This window comes from Rattus norvegicus, chromosome 17 (assembly GCF_036323735.1).
Source record: "Rattus norvegicus strain BN/NHsdMcwi chromosome 17, GRCr8, whole genome shotgun sequence".
Lineage (NCBI taxonomy): Eukaryota > Metazoa > Chordata > Mammalia > Rodentia > Muridae > Rattus > Rattus norvegicus.
In genome coordinates, this window is record NC_086035.1 from 6,623,455 (window position 1) to 6,639,472 (window position 16,018).

The window sequence follows — 16,018 nt, forward strand, 5'->3', positions numbered from 1 at the left end:
AGACCGCAAATGAAGGGAGGGGAATCAGACGTTCCATGGCATAAGGGTCATAACAGGGTTTGGGCAGATAGCCAAGATGAGTGCGTTGGTAAAAGCAGTCTGTCTGAGAAGCTCACCTGTGGGCACTGGGTCCCACCCTCTGATGGCAACTCAGGGTGATCTTCCTTCCAGTAATTGTTACCAGATGCATCCACAGTAACACAGGAAATTGTTCACAGATCAGTTTCTAGGTAACCTCTCAGCATTTATACCAAGCGTTAAACATGGGGTCTGTCTTCGTGGGTCAGGAGGCTCTGCTGGTGGAGAACCCTGGGATGCAGCCGGGTTCAGGGACTCACCTAGGGCTCTCCAGCTAGTCCGTGACTGTGCAAGGGATGACAGCCCCTATAGTGATGACAGTCCCGGATCTATCTCAGTTACCTAAAAGCGGGCTACGTTCCCTAAATCACTCCCTCAGAGAACTTTCGCAGCTGCGACGTCCCCGTTTCGAAGACTCTTAAGATGCTGCTTACCTGTCACGGCTTACGCATCATCATCTGTTCCCACGTTCCGAGTCGCCCAGCGCAGCAAATATTGAGTGCCCTGAAGTGTCTGAGGGGAGGTGTCCTAGGGTGGCTTAGATGGACTGTGCCAGCCCTGGGTTCCAGCCACCTGAAGGCTCATCTAGGGAAAACCTTACTTACGAGACTGCTAGCAGACTTCAGTATTTTAACTTGGGCAAGGTACCTTGCTTCTCCAGTGAGGGACTCTAACACATGAAAGCGAGAGGCACACTCGAGGCAGACCTCCATCCTATCCCCTTTGCTATGTTCTCTGACACACACAATCACCGAGGTAGCACACACATGAAAGGTGGGGAATTAATTCCATGCCTGAGTGGGAGGATCAGATGTCTGCCCTGCCTCTGAAGTGCAGCCAGAGGGTGGCTCGGTGGAGATTTAAGCTGAAGGCGAGAGCCTGAGAGTTGAGCTCTGAACTGTTCTATAGTATGGCCTCCGAATGCCACAGAAGCCTTTAATCTCAGTTCTCCATGGGGAGACACCCGAGTCCTGACTTCTAGGACGTCTCTCTGAGCTGGCAAGAGGAGTTTTGAATGGCCAAGGGAGGAAGCAGAGGTCCGTGGGGTACATGGAGGAACCAAGAGGAATCCCAAGGGCAGACTGGTTTGGGCAGTCACAGTTTCATTCAAGGCAGGCTTTCAGATGCACCGAATGTGGAGAAACCGAGGAAGGGAGAGAGACTAGCACTGTCTCAGCATTTCTTAGCAGTAGTCGCTGCTACTGCGAGCAAAGTCCTTTCCCTGAATAGAGCAGGCAGACTTCCCTGAGATAGCTTGAGAGGGCCACAGGAATGTGTTCCCGAGCTGGGGACAGGCAGATCATCCTGACACACTCCAGCAAGAACAGCTAATACCGGCTTGGCTCCCACACCTTTGGCACCCAGCACTCTCCCTGGGGCTGGGTTGCTATGGACAACCAGAGGCTGTCTCTCAATCTCTTACATCACCCAAGCTCCACAGATGGCAGCAGGGAAAAAGAGTCAGGCTCCAGGAGGCGCAAAGGAGGCCTTCAGGAGTGTACGGTGAGGACGGTGCTGTCCCGAGACTCCAGCTCAGTGAGCATCTCTGTCCACCCCTTCAGAAACGATGCAAAAGCCATTTAGGATGGGCATAAGCAGGCATAGCAGCCTGCTCCCAATTACGACTGTCCTCCTGCTTTTAGATAAAACTGTCAGAGACTAAGACTGCAGGCAGGTAGACAGGGTGACCTCACCCCTGCCCCAAGACCCTTGATTGGCACTGCCTCTCTTCCGTCTCATTCCAAGCCCCACCAAACGCCCTGGGACCCTGACGATCCTCACTGTGGCCCCCGGGCTTCTTATTCCCCACTCTCATTCAAGGCTTACATACATTTCTCTTCTACATTCTCAAAAGTCTCTTTTAGCAAACCATTCGAGCATCAATAACGGTACCCAGTACCTACATAATGATGCTGCTTGCAGTTTGCCAAGCCGTGTAGCAAGTGCACTGTCTAGTGCCAGCCTACAGACACTGTAAGAGAAAGGACCTGGGTTTCAGACAGTTCAGGTGCTGAAGTTAGACCCGGGGAGGTTGGAAGTCTTGCCTGTGCTCAGCAGCTGACTAGTAATGCCTGTGCTCAGCAGCTGACTAGTAATGCCTGTGCTCAGCAGCTGACTAGTAATGCCTGTGCTCAGCAGCTGACTAGTAATGCCTGTGCTCAGCAGCTGACTAGTAATGCCTGTGCTCAGCAGCTGACTAGTAATGCCTGTGCTCAGCAGCTGACTAGTAATGCCTGTGCTCAGCAGCTGACTAGTAATGGGCTTATGGCTGAGCCCAGATGTGCGTGACCCCAGTGCCCATGGTCCCCACTCTGATTCTCTCTTTGGGTTTTGCCTTCATGCTTTCTGGTTGTTGGATGTGTGCCCCAACCCCCCCTGCCCCAGTTGTTTCTGAATATTGCCATCAGTTCCTGTCAGGGGCACCTGTTGCTTAAGAGCCTGCGTGGGCCAGTCTTCTACTCTACTGGACACACTTCCATTGGATGAATTTTTCTGGTGTTAGCCCTGCGGCCCCACGCACCAGGGTAAGAGAGACTCGCTTCCTGCCCTGGCCCGAGGGACCGACTGGCTGGGCCTGCTTTCTGCCCAGCTTACCTGTCACGGAAGAGAGTCTGGACACACACGACTACTCTTGCCCCACGGAGAAAGTGTGCACAGCCTGGGCTGTCCCCTCTGACCTGAGTGGACGTCTCCTGTGGCCAGGGTTAGAGTCTCCATCCACACGTGTTTACCAGTGTTTACCATCTGCTCTGTCACGTGTTGATTCTCACGGCCGTTCTCCCGGAAGCAGAGTAGCGGGTGCGAAGGAGCGTTGAACGTGTGCATTAAAACCCACTCTGCTGGCAGGTCCCGGTCTAAGAACCAGGCAGCAGAATAAACCGCCTTTTGAACTACCATGTGGCAGTGTTCTCCTTGGGAGGCGTTAACCACCATCCTACCAAGGTGGAGCTCGGCCCATACTCAGGCAACCAGAAATCTCCAGCAAGCAGAAGTGCAGCCCCCAGCACAGTGACAACCGAGAGCTGGGATCAGGACCCCAGGGTGTCTGCAAGACTCTCAAATACATCGTGGTTTTTAGGAGAATTGAGTGACAATCAGCTAGCTTTAGAGTTATCCTAGAACCCGCTCTTCTGTTCCTTGTGATCCCTGCGTGCCTATCCTTAGCCTGGGCCACCTTGGCGGACACATCATTATTGCTAGGCACGACAGGATGGCTGTGTAGTTCCACCAAGCTGAGGCAGGAGGATTCCTTGAGTTTGAGAGTTTGGGGCTAATGCAAGTGACAGTGAGACACTCAGTGCGAGTTTCATGGAGGTTTGTGGACACAGTGAGAGCTTTCAGAGCTGTGGTTCTCAAGCTCCCCGATGCTGCCACCCTTGAACCCGGTTCCTCTTGTTGTGGTGAACGGGTCCTCTCACCACCAAAGGGATCGCCACCCACAGGTTGAGAACTGCTGCTGTAGCCCTAGACCAGAGCAGGGAGCTGGACCAATTCTCTGAAGTTTGCCACGGAGCTGAACTCGTTAACGTCCCTACCTCTCACTCCACGGCTATGTCCATGGCTGCCATTTAAACAAGACATGGGGGGAGGAAATGTACAATCTGACTTTTCTTTGAGAATGATTCTGCTGACTCAGACCAAGGTCTCTGAGCTGAGGCTGCCAGGAAAGGCCCTGGGAGCACTGCAGGGAGGCCTGGCCTGGGGTCTGGGAGGATTGCAGAGAGGCCAGGCCTGGGGTCTGGGAGGATTGCAGGGAGGCCGGGCCTGTATGCTTCAGTTTGCTTTGAGAAAAGAGGTCAGAAGAGACTCTGACCTTGAAGACTTTGTGATCGCAAATACTGTGGACCAATTCTAAAGAGCCAGTGATATGGCCAGTGGGGGCGTCTGGCATCAGGGTCGATCTCGTGTAGTGGTTGCCACTTTGGTCTTTTCTCCTCCTGAGGTCTGTGCCCCTGCCAGTGCACACCAGGTGGACGCCCCTCCTCTCTTGAGTAACATGTATCGAGGAGGTAGAGAGCAGTGTAATAATTCAGCAGAAATTGTTAATGGCATGCCATCAAGACATCCCTGCAGTCTGGGGAATGTAAATAGCTCCTGGCATCCCCCCCGGGTGTGAGTTAGAAACGGGTTCTCAGCCGAGCCCTGAGCCTGCTGAACCTAAGGAAACTTGAGGCAGGGCCCATCGATTTGTGTTTTTATAACCCTGAATTTGAGGACTGCTGGGTGGATAAGACAGGCTTTGCTCAACCCCATGGGTTCTGCCGACTATCTGGGACTTTCGTACTTCCCTGCCTCTTAAGAAGGGTGTCAAAGGGGCTGGGGAGACAGCTCAGCGGTTAAGAGCACGGACTGCTCTTCCAGAGGTCCTGAGTTCAATTCCCAGCAACCATATGGTGGCTCACAACCATCTGTCATGGGATCCGATGCCCTCTTCTGGTGTGTCTGAGGACAGCTACAGTGTACTCCTGTATAATAAATAAATAAATAAATAAATAAATAAATAGAAGGGTGTCGAACTGCCAGGAAGGGGTAACAATGGGTCAGCTCAAGTTTGCCCAAGTTTATCAAAATATGCAGACTGTGGTTAGCTTTGGCCCTTTTGTTCTTGTTTATAATAGCATGTAGGATAGTTCTGAGGGTGCAGATGCCACAAGTAAGTCCGGCAGTTCATTAACATAGCCAGAAAAAATGGCTTTGTTCTGATTTGGCCACACCCGGTGGCAAGAAATGCACACAAACTGCTATCCAAAAATAGACATTTAAGTGTGTTCAACCAGGACAAATATTTCATAGGATAATACTCAGACTGTGTATTCCCCGTACTGTTCAGTTTGATGTTTCTGGTCACAACCCACCAGGTCGATTTCATGACTTCCTTAATGAAGCGCAGCCTGCAGTGGGCGGTGTTGACACGGACCCCAGTTAGTGTCTAGAACAAGGAGAGGAGCGGAGTCAGCCTCACGTCCATGTCAGCAGGCTTGGGCTCCCTATCTGCTCTGCCTCCCGTCGCTGAGTGACCTCTGGCCATTTAGATGTGGTTTCTGGACTTTACATTCCTCATCTGTCAGTCACAGTGACGAGCAAATGACAGCCCACATCACATGCCTGGCTGTGTCAGCCACAGCCTTACTTGTAGGAGAGGAAAAAAAACCCCATACTGTATGTATCATTTCTTTTCAGAGCGCTGTCAGCTAAGTAACTCTGACAGCCACCAAAACCACCACAGTGTTTAGAAATTACCTTTTCCTTACCATAGGTGATAGGTATCCTCTGCAGTCCAGATGCTTAGAAATGTTTTGTGCCATTATATCATTCTTAAAAAAATCTAAAAGTCTGTGCTTTCTACCCCAAATATGTTTGCTTGCCTCAGTATAAAAATCGTGCCCCACCCCCATATGGGTACTGAGCTTGTAGATGTTTTTGTTACTACAGTATCCCACGTTGGGTGTCTGGAAGGTGTGGGCCTATGTTTGTACTTTACTTGGTGTGCAGGCTTTTCTTGAATTTGTACCCACCCGTCCCCATCCCCTAGTCATAGGGTTTTGCTGCTGTGAACAGACACCATGACCAAAGGCAAGTCTTATAAGGACAACATTTCATTGGGGCTGGCTCACAGGTTCAGAGGTTCAGTCCATTATCATCAAGGCGGGAGCATGGCAGCATCCAGGCAGGCATGGTGCAGGAAGAGCTGAGAGTTCTACATCTGCATCTGAAGGTTGTGAGGAGAATACTGACTTCCAGGCAGCTGACCAGGGTTTCCAAGCCCACACCCACAGTGACACGCCTACCCTAACAAGGCCACACCCACCCAACAAGGCCACACCCACCCCAACAAGGCCACACCCACCACAAAGGCCACACCCATGTCAACAAAAGGCCACACCTACGCCAACAGAGCCACACCCACTTCAACCGAGCCACACCCACTTCAACCGGGCCACACCCCCCAATAGTGCCCCTCCCTTGGCTGAGCATATACTAACCATCCCATGCTTCCTCTTCCTGTCTGGCAGCACACGGAAGGGCTACAGATCGGATTGGCCATCATTCCCATGCGTGTTAGTTAATGTGCACTTGTCTCTCCTGAGGTCATGATTGTGGTTGGTGGCCAGGCACCCAAGGCGATCCGCAGCGTGGAGTGCTATGATTTTGAGGAGGGCCGCTGGGACCAGATAGCCGAGCTTCCCTCCAGAAGATGCAGAGCAGGTACGAGCCCTGGCCAGCCCCGACTCACCTGGGCTCCCTGCAGCCCGTCCCCAGCTGGTGTGTGCCCAGTGATGGCTGTGCCTCGTGATGGCTATGAAGCCTTGCTCCTTATCTCTGCAGACCCCACCCCACCCCCACCCCTTCTCGCTGGCACCGAGGTGCTGCTTGCATTGAGGTCAGTTCTTATGCACTCGTGAGTTTGAGCCGATTCTGGAATTTGCACAAACCAGGTAAAGTTAGAGAGACAAATTGGGAGGAGATGAGTCCCATAGTCACTCTCGGGTATTTCAAGCCGGCGGCGGCCTCCCCGGGAGCCCGTCCTATGCCCACCTTGTCACCCATCAGGTTGGGCGGTCATCCCCGTCCCCGACTCTCACGCCCTATGTTCCTGTGTCTCAGGTGTGGTGTTCATGGCAGGCCACGTGTATGCCGTGGGCGGGTTTAACGGCTCCCTTCGGGTGCGGACAGTGGATGTGTACGACGGTGTGAAGGACCAGTGGACATCCATTGCCAGCATGCAGGAGCGCCGGAGCACATTGGGCGCGGCCGTGCTCAATGACCTTCTCTACGCGGTTGGAGGCTTCGACGGCAGTACGGGTAAGACCAGGACCTGTTGCCCTAACCACTTCTCTGGGCAACCTTGCTAGTCTGAGCATTTTACTGAGCAGCTGAGCGACTTTAAGATCAGGGATTGAGGTGCTTGTCTCAGAGCATGCACCGTACCCCGATAGGCCATCATCCTTTCTTTCTTTCTTTTTTTTTTTTTTGGTTCTTTTTTTTTTTTTCGGAGCTGGGGACCGAACCCAGGGCCTTGCGCTTCCTAGGTAAGCGCTCTACCACTGAGCTAAATCCCCAGCCCCGCCATCATCCTTTCTACTGTCCCACAGAGCAGTGCAGGGGCCCCTCGCTCCCACAGTTTATCTCACTTCAAATTTTCAACCTGGGGTCTAGAGAGAGGGAGAGGGAGGGAAGGAGACAGAAGGAGGGAGGGAGGAGGGAGGGAGGGAGGGAGGGAGGGAGGGAGAGAGAGAGAGAGAGAGAGAGAGAGAGAGAGAGAGAGAGAGAGAGAGAGAGAGAACACATGCATTGGCTCGTCTTCCTTAGGTCCCAGGTTCATTTCCGAGCATCCCCGTGGGAGCCTACAAGCATCTGTAATCCCAGTCCCAGAGTATCCGATGCCCTCTTCTGGCCTCCATGGACACCACACATACGTAGTGCACAGACATACATGCAGGGAAAACGCTCAACACACATAAAATAATTTTAAACATTTCAACTTGAAGGGTTAGTGGGTATGAGTTTGGAGAGAGGCCATCTGTGCTCACATTGCCAGGCAGGTTACAGAAGACAGCGACTACATCCACAGTGGAGTCTCTGGCTCTGAGGGCGGTAAACGCAGTGTTTTTTTGTTTGTTTGTCTGTTTTTCTCTACTGAACGTCTCTCTGACGGCTCCTCAGTGAGCATGAGCTAGGAAGGACACAGATGGTTGTTGCAGCAGGACTTCTCCCGCTGAGGAGAAAACCTGCCCGACTGCTGCACTGCTCCAGAGAGGAGGCATGGAGTTCAGAGGTCACTGTCCCCAATTTGGTCTGACTGCGCACAGATACTGGGGCCAAATTCCATAAGATTCTCTTGGCTTCCCCCGTGATAACCCTATAGTTGTTACGACTCCAGCCAGGACATCTGTGTCCCTGGTAGCAAGAAACAGGAAGGGTCACCCCTGCATCGGAGATGCCGAGGGCATCCTAGAAATCTCCATCAGACTTCTGCCAAGGGCTCAGGGTCACCTAGCTGCATGGCATCGTGGGAGATATATTTTTAGTCATCCAGCTTGTAAAATAGAAGACATAGAAGGGAGGTCGGGACCGGTGCCCGGTGGGGCATCCTCAGGTATTTGTTTCGGGTCTTACAAACGTTCCACTCTGAAAGTTTAATGGTTCACATCTACGGCAGAGTTGGGATGGACCCCTCCCATCTTGCCCGCTTCCCTGCATGCCATGTCTTGGTGGTCAGTGTTCACCTTACGTAGATTGAGGAGTTACTGTGGCCACATGCTAGGCAGAGGTGTACCACGCTGGATATCAAGTCTGTAGCCCTGTCTTGGTCTCTTCCCAGTCTCACCGTCCCTTACACGTCAGGGTGAGGTCTGCGGCTATAGAAATCCCATGATTCTCTTCTCCCCAGGGCTGGCATCCGTAGAAGCCTACAGCTACAAGACCAATGAGTGGTTCTTCGTGGCCCCAATGAACACGAGGCGGAGCAGCGTGGGAGTGGGTGTCGTGGAGGGTAAGGAGGTCGCAGAGGGTGGTGGCTGCTCCTGCCCTAGCCCGTGGGTCTTGTCCTGAGTACAGCATTTTGCTTGATGCTCCCTCTACTGTGACTCCACTCCTCAGGTCACTGGCCGGAGTTAAGTTCCTTGTCTCTAGTAAACAGACAAGGAGGGCCGAGACTTGGTGGGAATGCTCCTGGGCCAATGCTAAGAAGGGGTTAGCAGGTTGGGGGAGAAAGAGGAGACTTGGGGGGAAGTGAGAACTTGTCCCTTGGGCACCTCTGTAAGTATCTCTGCTAACTGTGGGGAATGGGAAATAAGTAGGGAGCCCAGAGTCGACACACACAAACTGGGGCACAGTGTAGCAGGGAGGGGTGATAATTATGCTTGGCTAACACTCTGCTCACCTTCATGTGTTGCATGCTAGCGGGGTCATGAGAAAGACGGGCTGCTTCTTTTTCAGGTCTGACATGTCTCGGGATAGGCTAGGTGTCGGGTGTGGTCTAAGCAGGAGGGTGTGGCCTAAGCAGGAGGGTGTGGCCGGGGCAGGAGGGTGTGGCCTAGACAGGAGGGTGTGGCTTAGGCAGGATGGTGTGGCCGAGGCAGGAGGGTGTGGCCTAGACAGGAGGGTGTGGCTTAGGCAGGAGGGTGTGGCCAGATCGGAGGCTTAGCCAGACGTTCTTAAAACATCTTTCTCTTATTCTTTCAAACCCTCCGGAAGAACTCAGAGGATGGAGTCCTTGTATCATGATAGTAAATAGCAGAGCAGTCCTGAAGGTCTTCTGACTCCTAATCTGGATCCGGAGACGGGTCTCAATTGCTGATAGGTAGGAGCTGTGGGCTCAGTACCCATGCAGAGGCCAGGATTCCGTCCCTCTATCCGGACAAATTGTATCCTCTTGACGAGGCAGACATTGATTTGCCAGCCAGATCCGAGAGCTTTGTCTAGCTAGCTTCTCATTTCCCTTCTTGTTCCTCAGGCAGGAACGGCAAACAGACCCAGGGTTAAAAACAGCAGACGCTTGCGCATACACTCAGGGAGAGACCTTGAGTGGCTGCTTAGCCGATACCAGGTTGGAATGGTTGACGGGAATGGTTAGCGAAGGTGTCTTGATGGTAGAAATTGAAAACACTGCCCACGACAGGGGCTGTGTCAGTGTCAGTCGCGGAAGTGCAGGCAAATGGCTTGCCCCGCAGACGTAGAGGGAAGCCGGGAGGAAAGCACCTGACACCCTGTGGGCTGTGTGTGCTGCCTCAAGAGAGCAGAAAATGTTTCTAAGAACGTGTAGGAGGCACTGGAGTGGACTGTGCTTTGTAACTGCCGAGGACTCAGATTTTTTCTGCACAGTTCCTTCTCCCGGCACGCCCTCTCCTTGCCAAGGTCATGCAGTCTGAATGACCCTGAACCACTAGGGGATAATTTGCTCATTGCCACCTAGAAGAATCCCTCGTAAGGGCAAGCTATGATGTGGGTTGGAGCGTGGACAGAAATGCTCAACAGAGCAGAGGGAGAGTCGCAGAACTCTCCTAAAAATGGGAACCACCTGAGCTGGCACGCGAGGGGAGAGCGGCCTAGGTGAATTTGTTTGTGTGATTTGACCTTGTGAGGGAGGAGCTGTGCAGGAGTTCTTTTCCAGAAAGGTCACCTGAAAAAAAGACTTGGAGAAAAATGCAGCTCAGCAATATAGAATTACTTGATGGTACAGCGCCGTTTTGGACCTGAGAAGCTAACAGTGTAATTGTGGATTTTCACATCCACTATGTTAGGGACTCATATAATGCCCCCTAAATTCTCGATTAGGTAATTCTAACCCTGGGTTTATTTAGCCTGCAGCTAGTGTCCATTTGGTCTGTGGCTGGTGTCATAGTACCCTGTAGATCTGAGGTCCATAGGTGAAGTAGGACTTCTTTCCCTGTCCCCACAGAAGGAACTCTCCTACCTTGTCTAATACTATATGTTAAACCCCATGTGTTTGAATCCTTGTCCCTTGCTCTCAGCTCCCAGCCTCAGATGGACATGACTCTTCCCCCACAGGAGCTCAGCATTATTTTTATTTAGGAACGTTGATGATACTTCAGGGTTCTCGTATGTGGCTCAGAGGACAAAGTAATTGGCTCGCAGAAAAATCCCAGCTGCCTCAGCCCTGGGCACACACAGAACGCTTCACCCAGGGCTTGGGCCCTCTTTTAGGAAACTTCAGCATTGCTTCTAAGCATCTTGGGGCTTCAGAGCAGAGAGAAGGCAGATATGTGGGGGGAGATGTGCCCTGTGTGTGGCGAGCAAGCCAGGTCCTCCCGGAAGGAGGAGACAGAGGTACCTCAGTGGATTTAAGTTGGAGCATCAGGGCTGAGAGATGGCTCAGTGGTTAAGAGCACTGACTGTTCTTCCAGAGGTCCTGAGTTCAATTCCCAGCAACCACATGGTGGCTTACAACCATCTGTAATCAGATCTGATGCCCTCTTCTGGTGTGTCTGAAGACAGCTACAGTGTACTCATATAGAATAAATAAATCTTGTCAGTGCCACTGATGCCACCCTCAGTCATTCTGTCTATTTCAGGGAAGCTGTATGCCGTTGGAGGTTACGATGGGGCTTCCAGGCAGTGCCTGAGCACCGTGGAGCAGTACAACCCAGCCACCAACGAGTGGATATACGTGGCAGACATGAGCACCCGACGCAGTGGCGCTGGTACGTGAGAGCCTCGGGGTGCGGGAGAGCACGGGGAGGGGATACAGGCTGAGGCTAGAGACAACCCCCTGAGCTGTATCTTGTTTCCCTCATCCTGTCTCTCCTCTGGTTGTAAGTAACCCGACCACTGCCACACATCCAGTGGCGCTCACACAAGGATCAGCCTTTCCCAGGGACTTCTTACTCTGCTCGAAAGGCATTGTCACCTTTACTGCCCCGTCTTTACAATTTCCCCATGGCCCAGGCTAGCCTCGAGGTCACCAATAGCCCAGGCTATACCAGAGCATTCGTTTGCGCTCAGGCCTACATCTCTGGGAAGTACAGACCTACTAGGTGCCAGGTGATGTCATGATACAAATATTCCCAGGCTGCCCTGGGACTCGTGACCTCCTGCTTCAGCCTCTGGGATCACAGGTGTGCCTGGCCGATGCCTCCACCCTCCCACTCACTCCTCACCTCACCTCAGTTCACCAAACACTTGATTCCTCTGACCAGAGTTTGAAAGTAAGTCCTGCCCGAGATGGATCACTTTGCCTGAGGTTATAGAATTGGAGACTTGGAGAGTTAGAAATCTCTTTCTGAGGTGATTGATTTTAGCCCTCTGATAGTGAGCCTTGTCCCACCCTGAGGAGGACAGGTGCTATTGCCTTGGTTTAGCTAAGAAGCCTCCCTGGCCAGCTTGAAGCCGGTGTCTTGGGTAAAGGCTGGCATATGGCTGGAGATAAGCCTTGGTCCCCCATGCCCACGTTTTTCTCTATCACGGAGAAGTAATGGCCTCCCAAATAGTTTTCTATCTCTGTCACGTGAGGGAAGTCCAGGCACTTAGGGGCTGTTGCAGCAACTCCATCCTTTCTCATCCGTCTTCTCGGGAGCCACGGTCTGCGAGAGCAAGCCGGGGCCTTGGCCAGTTTCTGGGGCTCCTGGTGACTGATGTGATTCTTGGTTTGGGGCCTCATGACTACTGAAAACAGAAGCTGCCTGCCCTCCTCATGCCCATCCCCCGTCCCGTCTGGTTTTGGAGACTGGACTGTGATCGATCATACATATACATCCTTGTCTAGCATTTTGTGAAAACTAGGTTGTTTTAATTTCTTTAAAAAAAGAAGTATATATATTGGCGTATACGTTGGTGGGCCATGAAGTTGAATGTCTGCACGGGTTCCATTTCTGAAGCATGTGTTTTAGGGGTTTTTCGGGGGAGCCCTCTCTGCTAATCCTGACAACTTGGCCCCTCGTGAATGCCTTGAAGTCAAGAGACCTAAGGATTTAGATCTGAGTGTGCTTGACCTCGCCCTGTCAACTTGGCCAACCCCATTCCCCACCACTGACATTTAATACCAAAGCGCAGGCTGTCCGTGTTCGCAAAGGGCCAGCTCCATTCATAAATCCTGTGACCCCCTCCATCCCCATCCTCATGGTTTAGTGATTATAGCTTCTAACAACTTCTATTTACTTTCTTAGAATCCATGTGTGACTTGGGCCAAGTGCTAAAGGCCTGTGGCAGTAACGCCCCTTCCCTACTGGATGCTCAGAGGGTGGTTGGGGTGGACGTCACCTGTCCCAACCTTGGCTGGAGCCCCCAGACAGTGCCATTACTGTGGTTTCTGTTTCCAGGAGGCCCAGACCTTGGCCACGAAGAGCTCTTTGCTCAGATTACTGTGGAACCCTCCTCGGACAGAACACTGTCCCCGGCTCCCTTTCTTTAATGCTTTGCTCTGATAAAGAGTTAGGGATGTGTCAATGCTAGCACTGGGAGCCCATGTACTTGTCTCAGTGGCTGCTGGTGACAGCCAAAGACCTAGTGACAGGAAGGCTCTGAGTTCCAGCTCCCTGAGGCCCCATGTGGCTCTACACGGGAATCTATGAGCAGGCTGCCAAGGGTTGTGCGAGGGTTGCTGGGGGAATGTCCAGGTGGCTCTTGCTCCCTCATTAGTAGACAGCGGAAGCAGAGGGATAGACATGGTGGTGGAAAGAGACCATCTCAGGGTCCGGGAAGTGTCTGTTCCTGCTCACCCTGGAGGAGGGGAAGAGGTGAAGCAACTGGGGCCTACTGAATTTTCTGAATCTCACAACCTGACATCAGGCATTGTTGGCACAACAGCACCATCTGCTGCTAGTTTAGGGCAACTGCTAGGAACCACAGGCCACCTGCTATGACTTCTGGCAGGGATGATGCATTACACCCTGTCATTTAGACAGTATCTGCAGGAGCCTATCACCAGCGGCCTCAGGGAAACAGACCAGGGCATGACATAAGCAGTTCCTGACCTCATGAAGCCTGTAGTCTCCAGATCCAGCCACCAGACCCACGGCCTGGCTGCACATGGAATTCACCGAGACACCCCTTTGGGCTTCTGACCGGTGTCTCTGGGACTAAGGTTTTATTTCCCCAGAAAGTACCCAGCAGAAAGGATACAGCCGGTCCACAGAAGGCAACAGTCCGTGGAATCACAGGCACATTCCAATTCTCTTTCTCCATGAATGTGGGAGGGAAAGAGCCACCCAGAGGGGGATGTTGGAAAAGCAGGTCCAGGTGTCCCAGCTGCCAGGCAAGCGGTCCTCACTGGCCCTCTCTCTTCCTGAATGACCTGTATCTCATTGCAGCAAAGAACTGCTGGGCTCCTCCCCCAGGTCAGGTCTGATGCTGGCTGCCATCAAGGAGAAGAGGGGCTGAAGGAACAGGCTGGCGGGCAGGGTGTCTCCCCATCAATGACCACAGCACCTGGCCTTGTCTCAACAGATACAAACCTGAATAATAAGATTCTGAGGGAAATATACACACATATATATTTACATTTTAAAAGCAGAAACGGGGTTACCTTGGTTTTTCACCTCATTGCTTGCAGGCTGCCTGTCTTATGGGGAGCCAGGCGGGGTACCCCTACATTGGTTTTACAGATTAGGGCATTGGGGCCCAGGGAGACAGAACTTGCTCCCCAAGTCACCCTGCTGGCCATAGCTATCCAGAGTTGTGTATGCGGCCTCTTGGATTCTGGTTCTTGTAGTGAGCCTGAGTCTGGGACACTGCTCTGCCTTTCAGGGGTCGGGGTGCTCAGTGGACAGCTGTATGCCACGGGGGGACACGACGGACCCTTGGTGAGGAAGAGTGTGGAAGTTTACGATCCTGGGACAAACACGTGGAAGCAGGTGGCAGACATGAACATGTGCCGGCGGAACGCAGGTAACGTGACCGCCCTCCCGGTTCCTCCTGCGGGGTCACAGTTCTTCCCTCCTGCTCTGAGGGACAGGAAGAGAGGGGCAGGATCGCCAGAGTATGTAGCTTGAGCCTGTGTTCTGAACCTAAGAGTGGCCGTTTGTCTGTCCCATAGACTCTGAGTTAGGGTGAGGGAGAACCTGGAATCCAAAATGGTGGCCTCAAGGTCCCCAGCTGAGACTGAGCACAGTCCCTCCTCTCTGGTGGTTCACCGGCGCTTCCCGTGACGGCTCTGCTGGAGGCCATGAACAGGGCTGTGTGGGCCCAAGCCACACAGTGGTACTGTACTGTGTTTTCTCTGCCAGTGTCTGGCTGAAAGGTCCTCAAACTTGCGCATCGTCCAAGTTCCTTCCCAGAAGGAGAGCCAGACCTCACCTGATCCTCAGGTGTTATCTCTTCTTTTATTGCCTTTTATTTCCTGTCCCGGGGTACCCAGCAGGGTCTCGTGTGTGAAGCAGCGATAGGCCTGCCAAGCCGTGTTTCCTTTTCTGACGCTGCTGTGTCTTGCTTCTTTGCTCTGGGAAAGGGTGGGCTGGCTTTGCCCACCGTCTCCTTTATTTCTCCTATTACCTGTTTGCTAAACTCACCACGGCTGACTTGCTAGAAGTGTAAACAGGGGCTTCTGTAACTGGCTCACTGCCTGGGCCTGCTGTGATACCCGTTGGCATTTGGCCTTGAGCCACATGAACAAGGAGTTACGGGACCTGTAAGGCAGTTAAGCCTGCAGTCTATGAATTAAGCAGGAAACGTGGACTTGTGCACACATTCGTATAGATGCTATTTATTTAATAACAAATGATGCTACTGTGGCAATATTGTAAAACCTGCTTCCCATCTGTTAGATCCTCACCAAGGCCTAATTACATGTGTCTATATTTTTTCTCACTTAACATGGCTATAGCATAGTTTGCTGAGTTCATTACCGAACACCTAAGACATCTTTTCTACAGTGCCTGTAATACTGCCATTATTATAACTGATCCTTAGAGTTAAGTCAGAGTACACATTGAAAGTGAGCTGGAGAGATGGCTCAGCGGTTAAGAGCACTGGTTGTTCTTCCAGAGGTCCTGAGTTCAATTCCCAGCAACCACATGGTGGCTCACACCCATCTGCAATGTGATCCAGTGCCCTCTTCTGGTGTGTCTGAGGACAGCCACAGTGTTCTCCTATATTTAAAATAATTCTTAAAAAAAGAAAAAGAAAAGTATGAAAGTTTCTTTACTTTCTATAAGAAAAGAAAAGGCCCAAAGTAGAATCTTGAGGCAGAAGGAGCCGTGTTTCGGGTGCCATGCAGGAAGGCAGGCTATGCTCTCTCCAGTACCGAGAATATTGATCAGCATGGCTGGTTACCACTTAAAACATCGTCAGTCAACCTCAGTCTGTTAAAAACAAGACCAACCACAGCTATCTACTGGACCAAGAGTTTAAGGTCTTCAATCAAAGTTACATTTCCCTGCCCTTCCTTCTGGCTTTATGGGACCTTGCCTTCAAACCAACTCATGCTGTTAAGAATGGGAAAGGAACCCCAAGGGGTCCAGGGTCCTGGGTGTGAATTCAGACT

The 16,018-nt window shown here is 52.1% G+C and overlaps 1 protein-coding gene and 1 non-coding gene across 5 annotated transcripts in view; both read left to right on the forward strand.

Annotated features, from left to right (window-relative positions):
* The window catches only part of Klhl3 (kelch-like family member 3), a 123,225-nt gene that overhangs the window by 95,341 nt on the left and 11,866 nt on the right, over window positions 1-16,018 (forward strand). For all 4 annotated transcript variants that reach the window (XM_039096443.2, NM_001419643.1, XM_039096444.2 and 1 more), the window contains 5 exons: window positions 6,168-6,285; window positions 6,685-6,882; window positions 8,471-8,572; window positions 11,115-11,243; window positions 14,284-14,424. In XM_039096443.2, coding sequence (XP_038952371.1) covers window positions 6,168-6,285; window positions 6,685-6,882; window positions 8,471-8,572; window positions 11,115-11,243; window positions 14,284-14,424 — 688 coding nt within the window. The remainder of the gene's footprint in view (window positions 1-6,167; window positions 6,286-6,684; window positions 6,883-8,470; window positions 8,573-11,114; window positions 11,244-14,283; window positions 14,425-16,018) is intronic.
* Window positions 2,578-2,653, forward strand: Mir874 (microRNA 874). The gene has a single exon (NR_032257.1). It is a non-coding gene; the product is annotated as a microRNA 874 (primary transcript).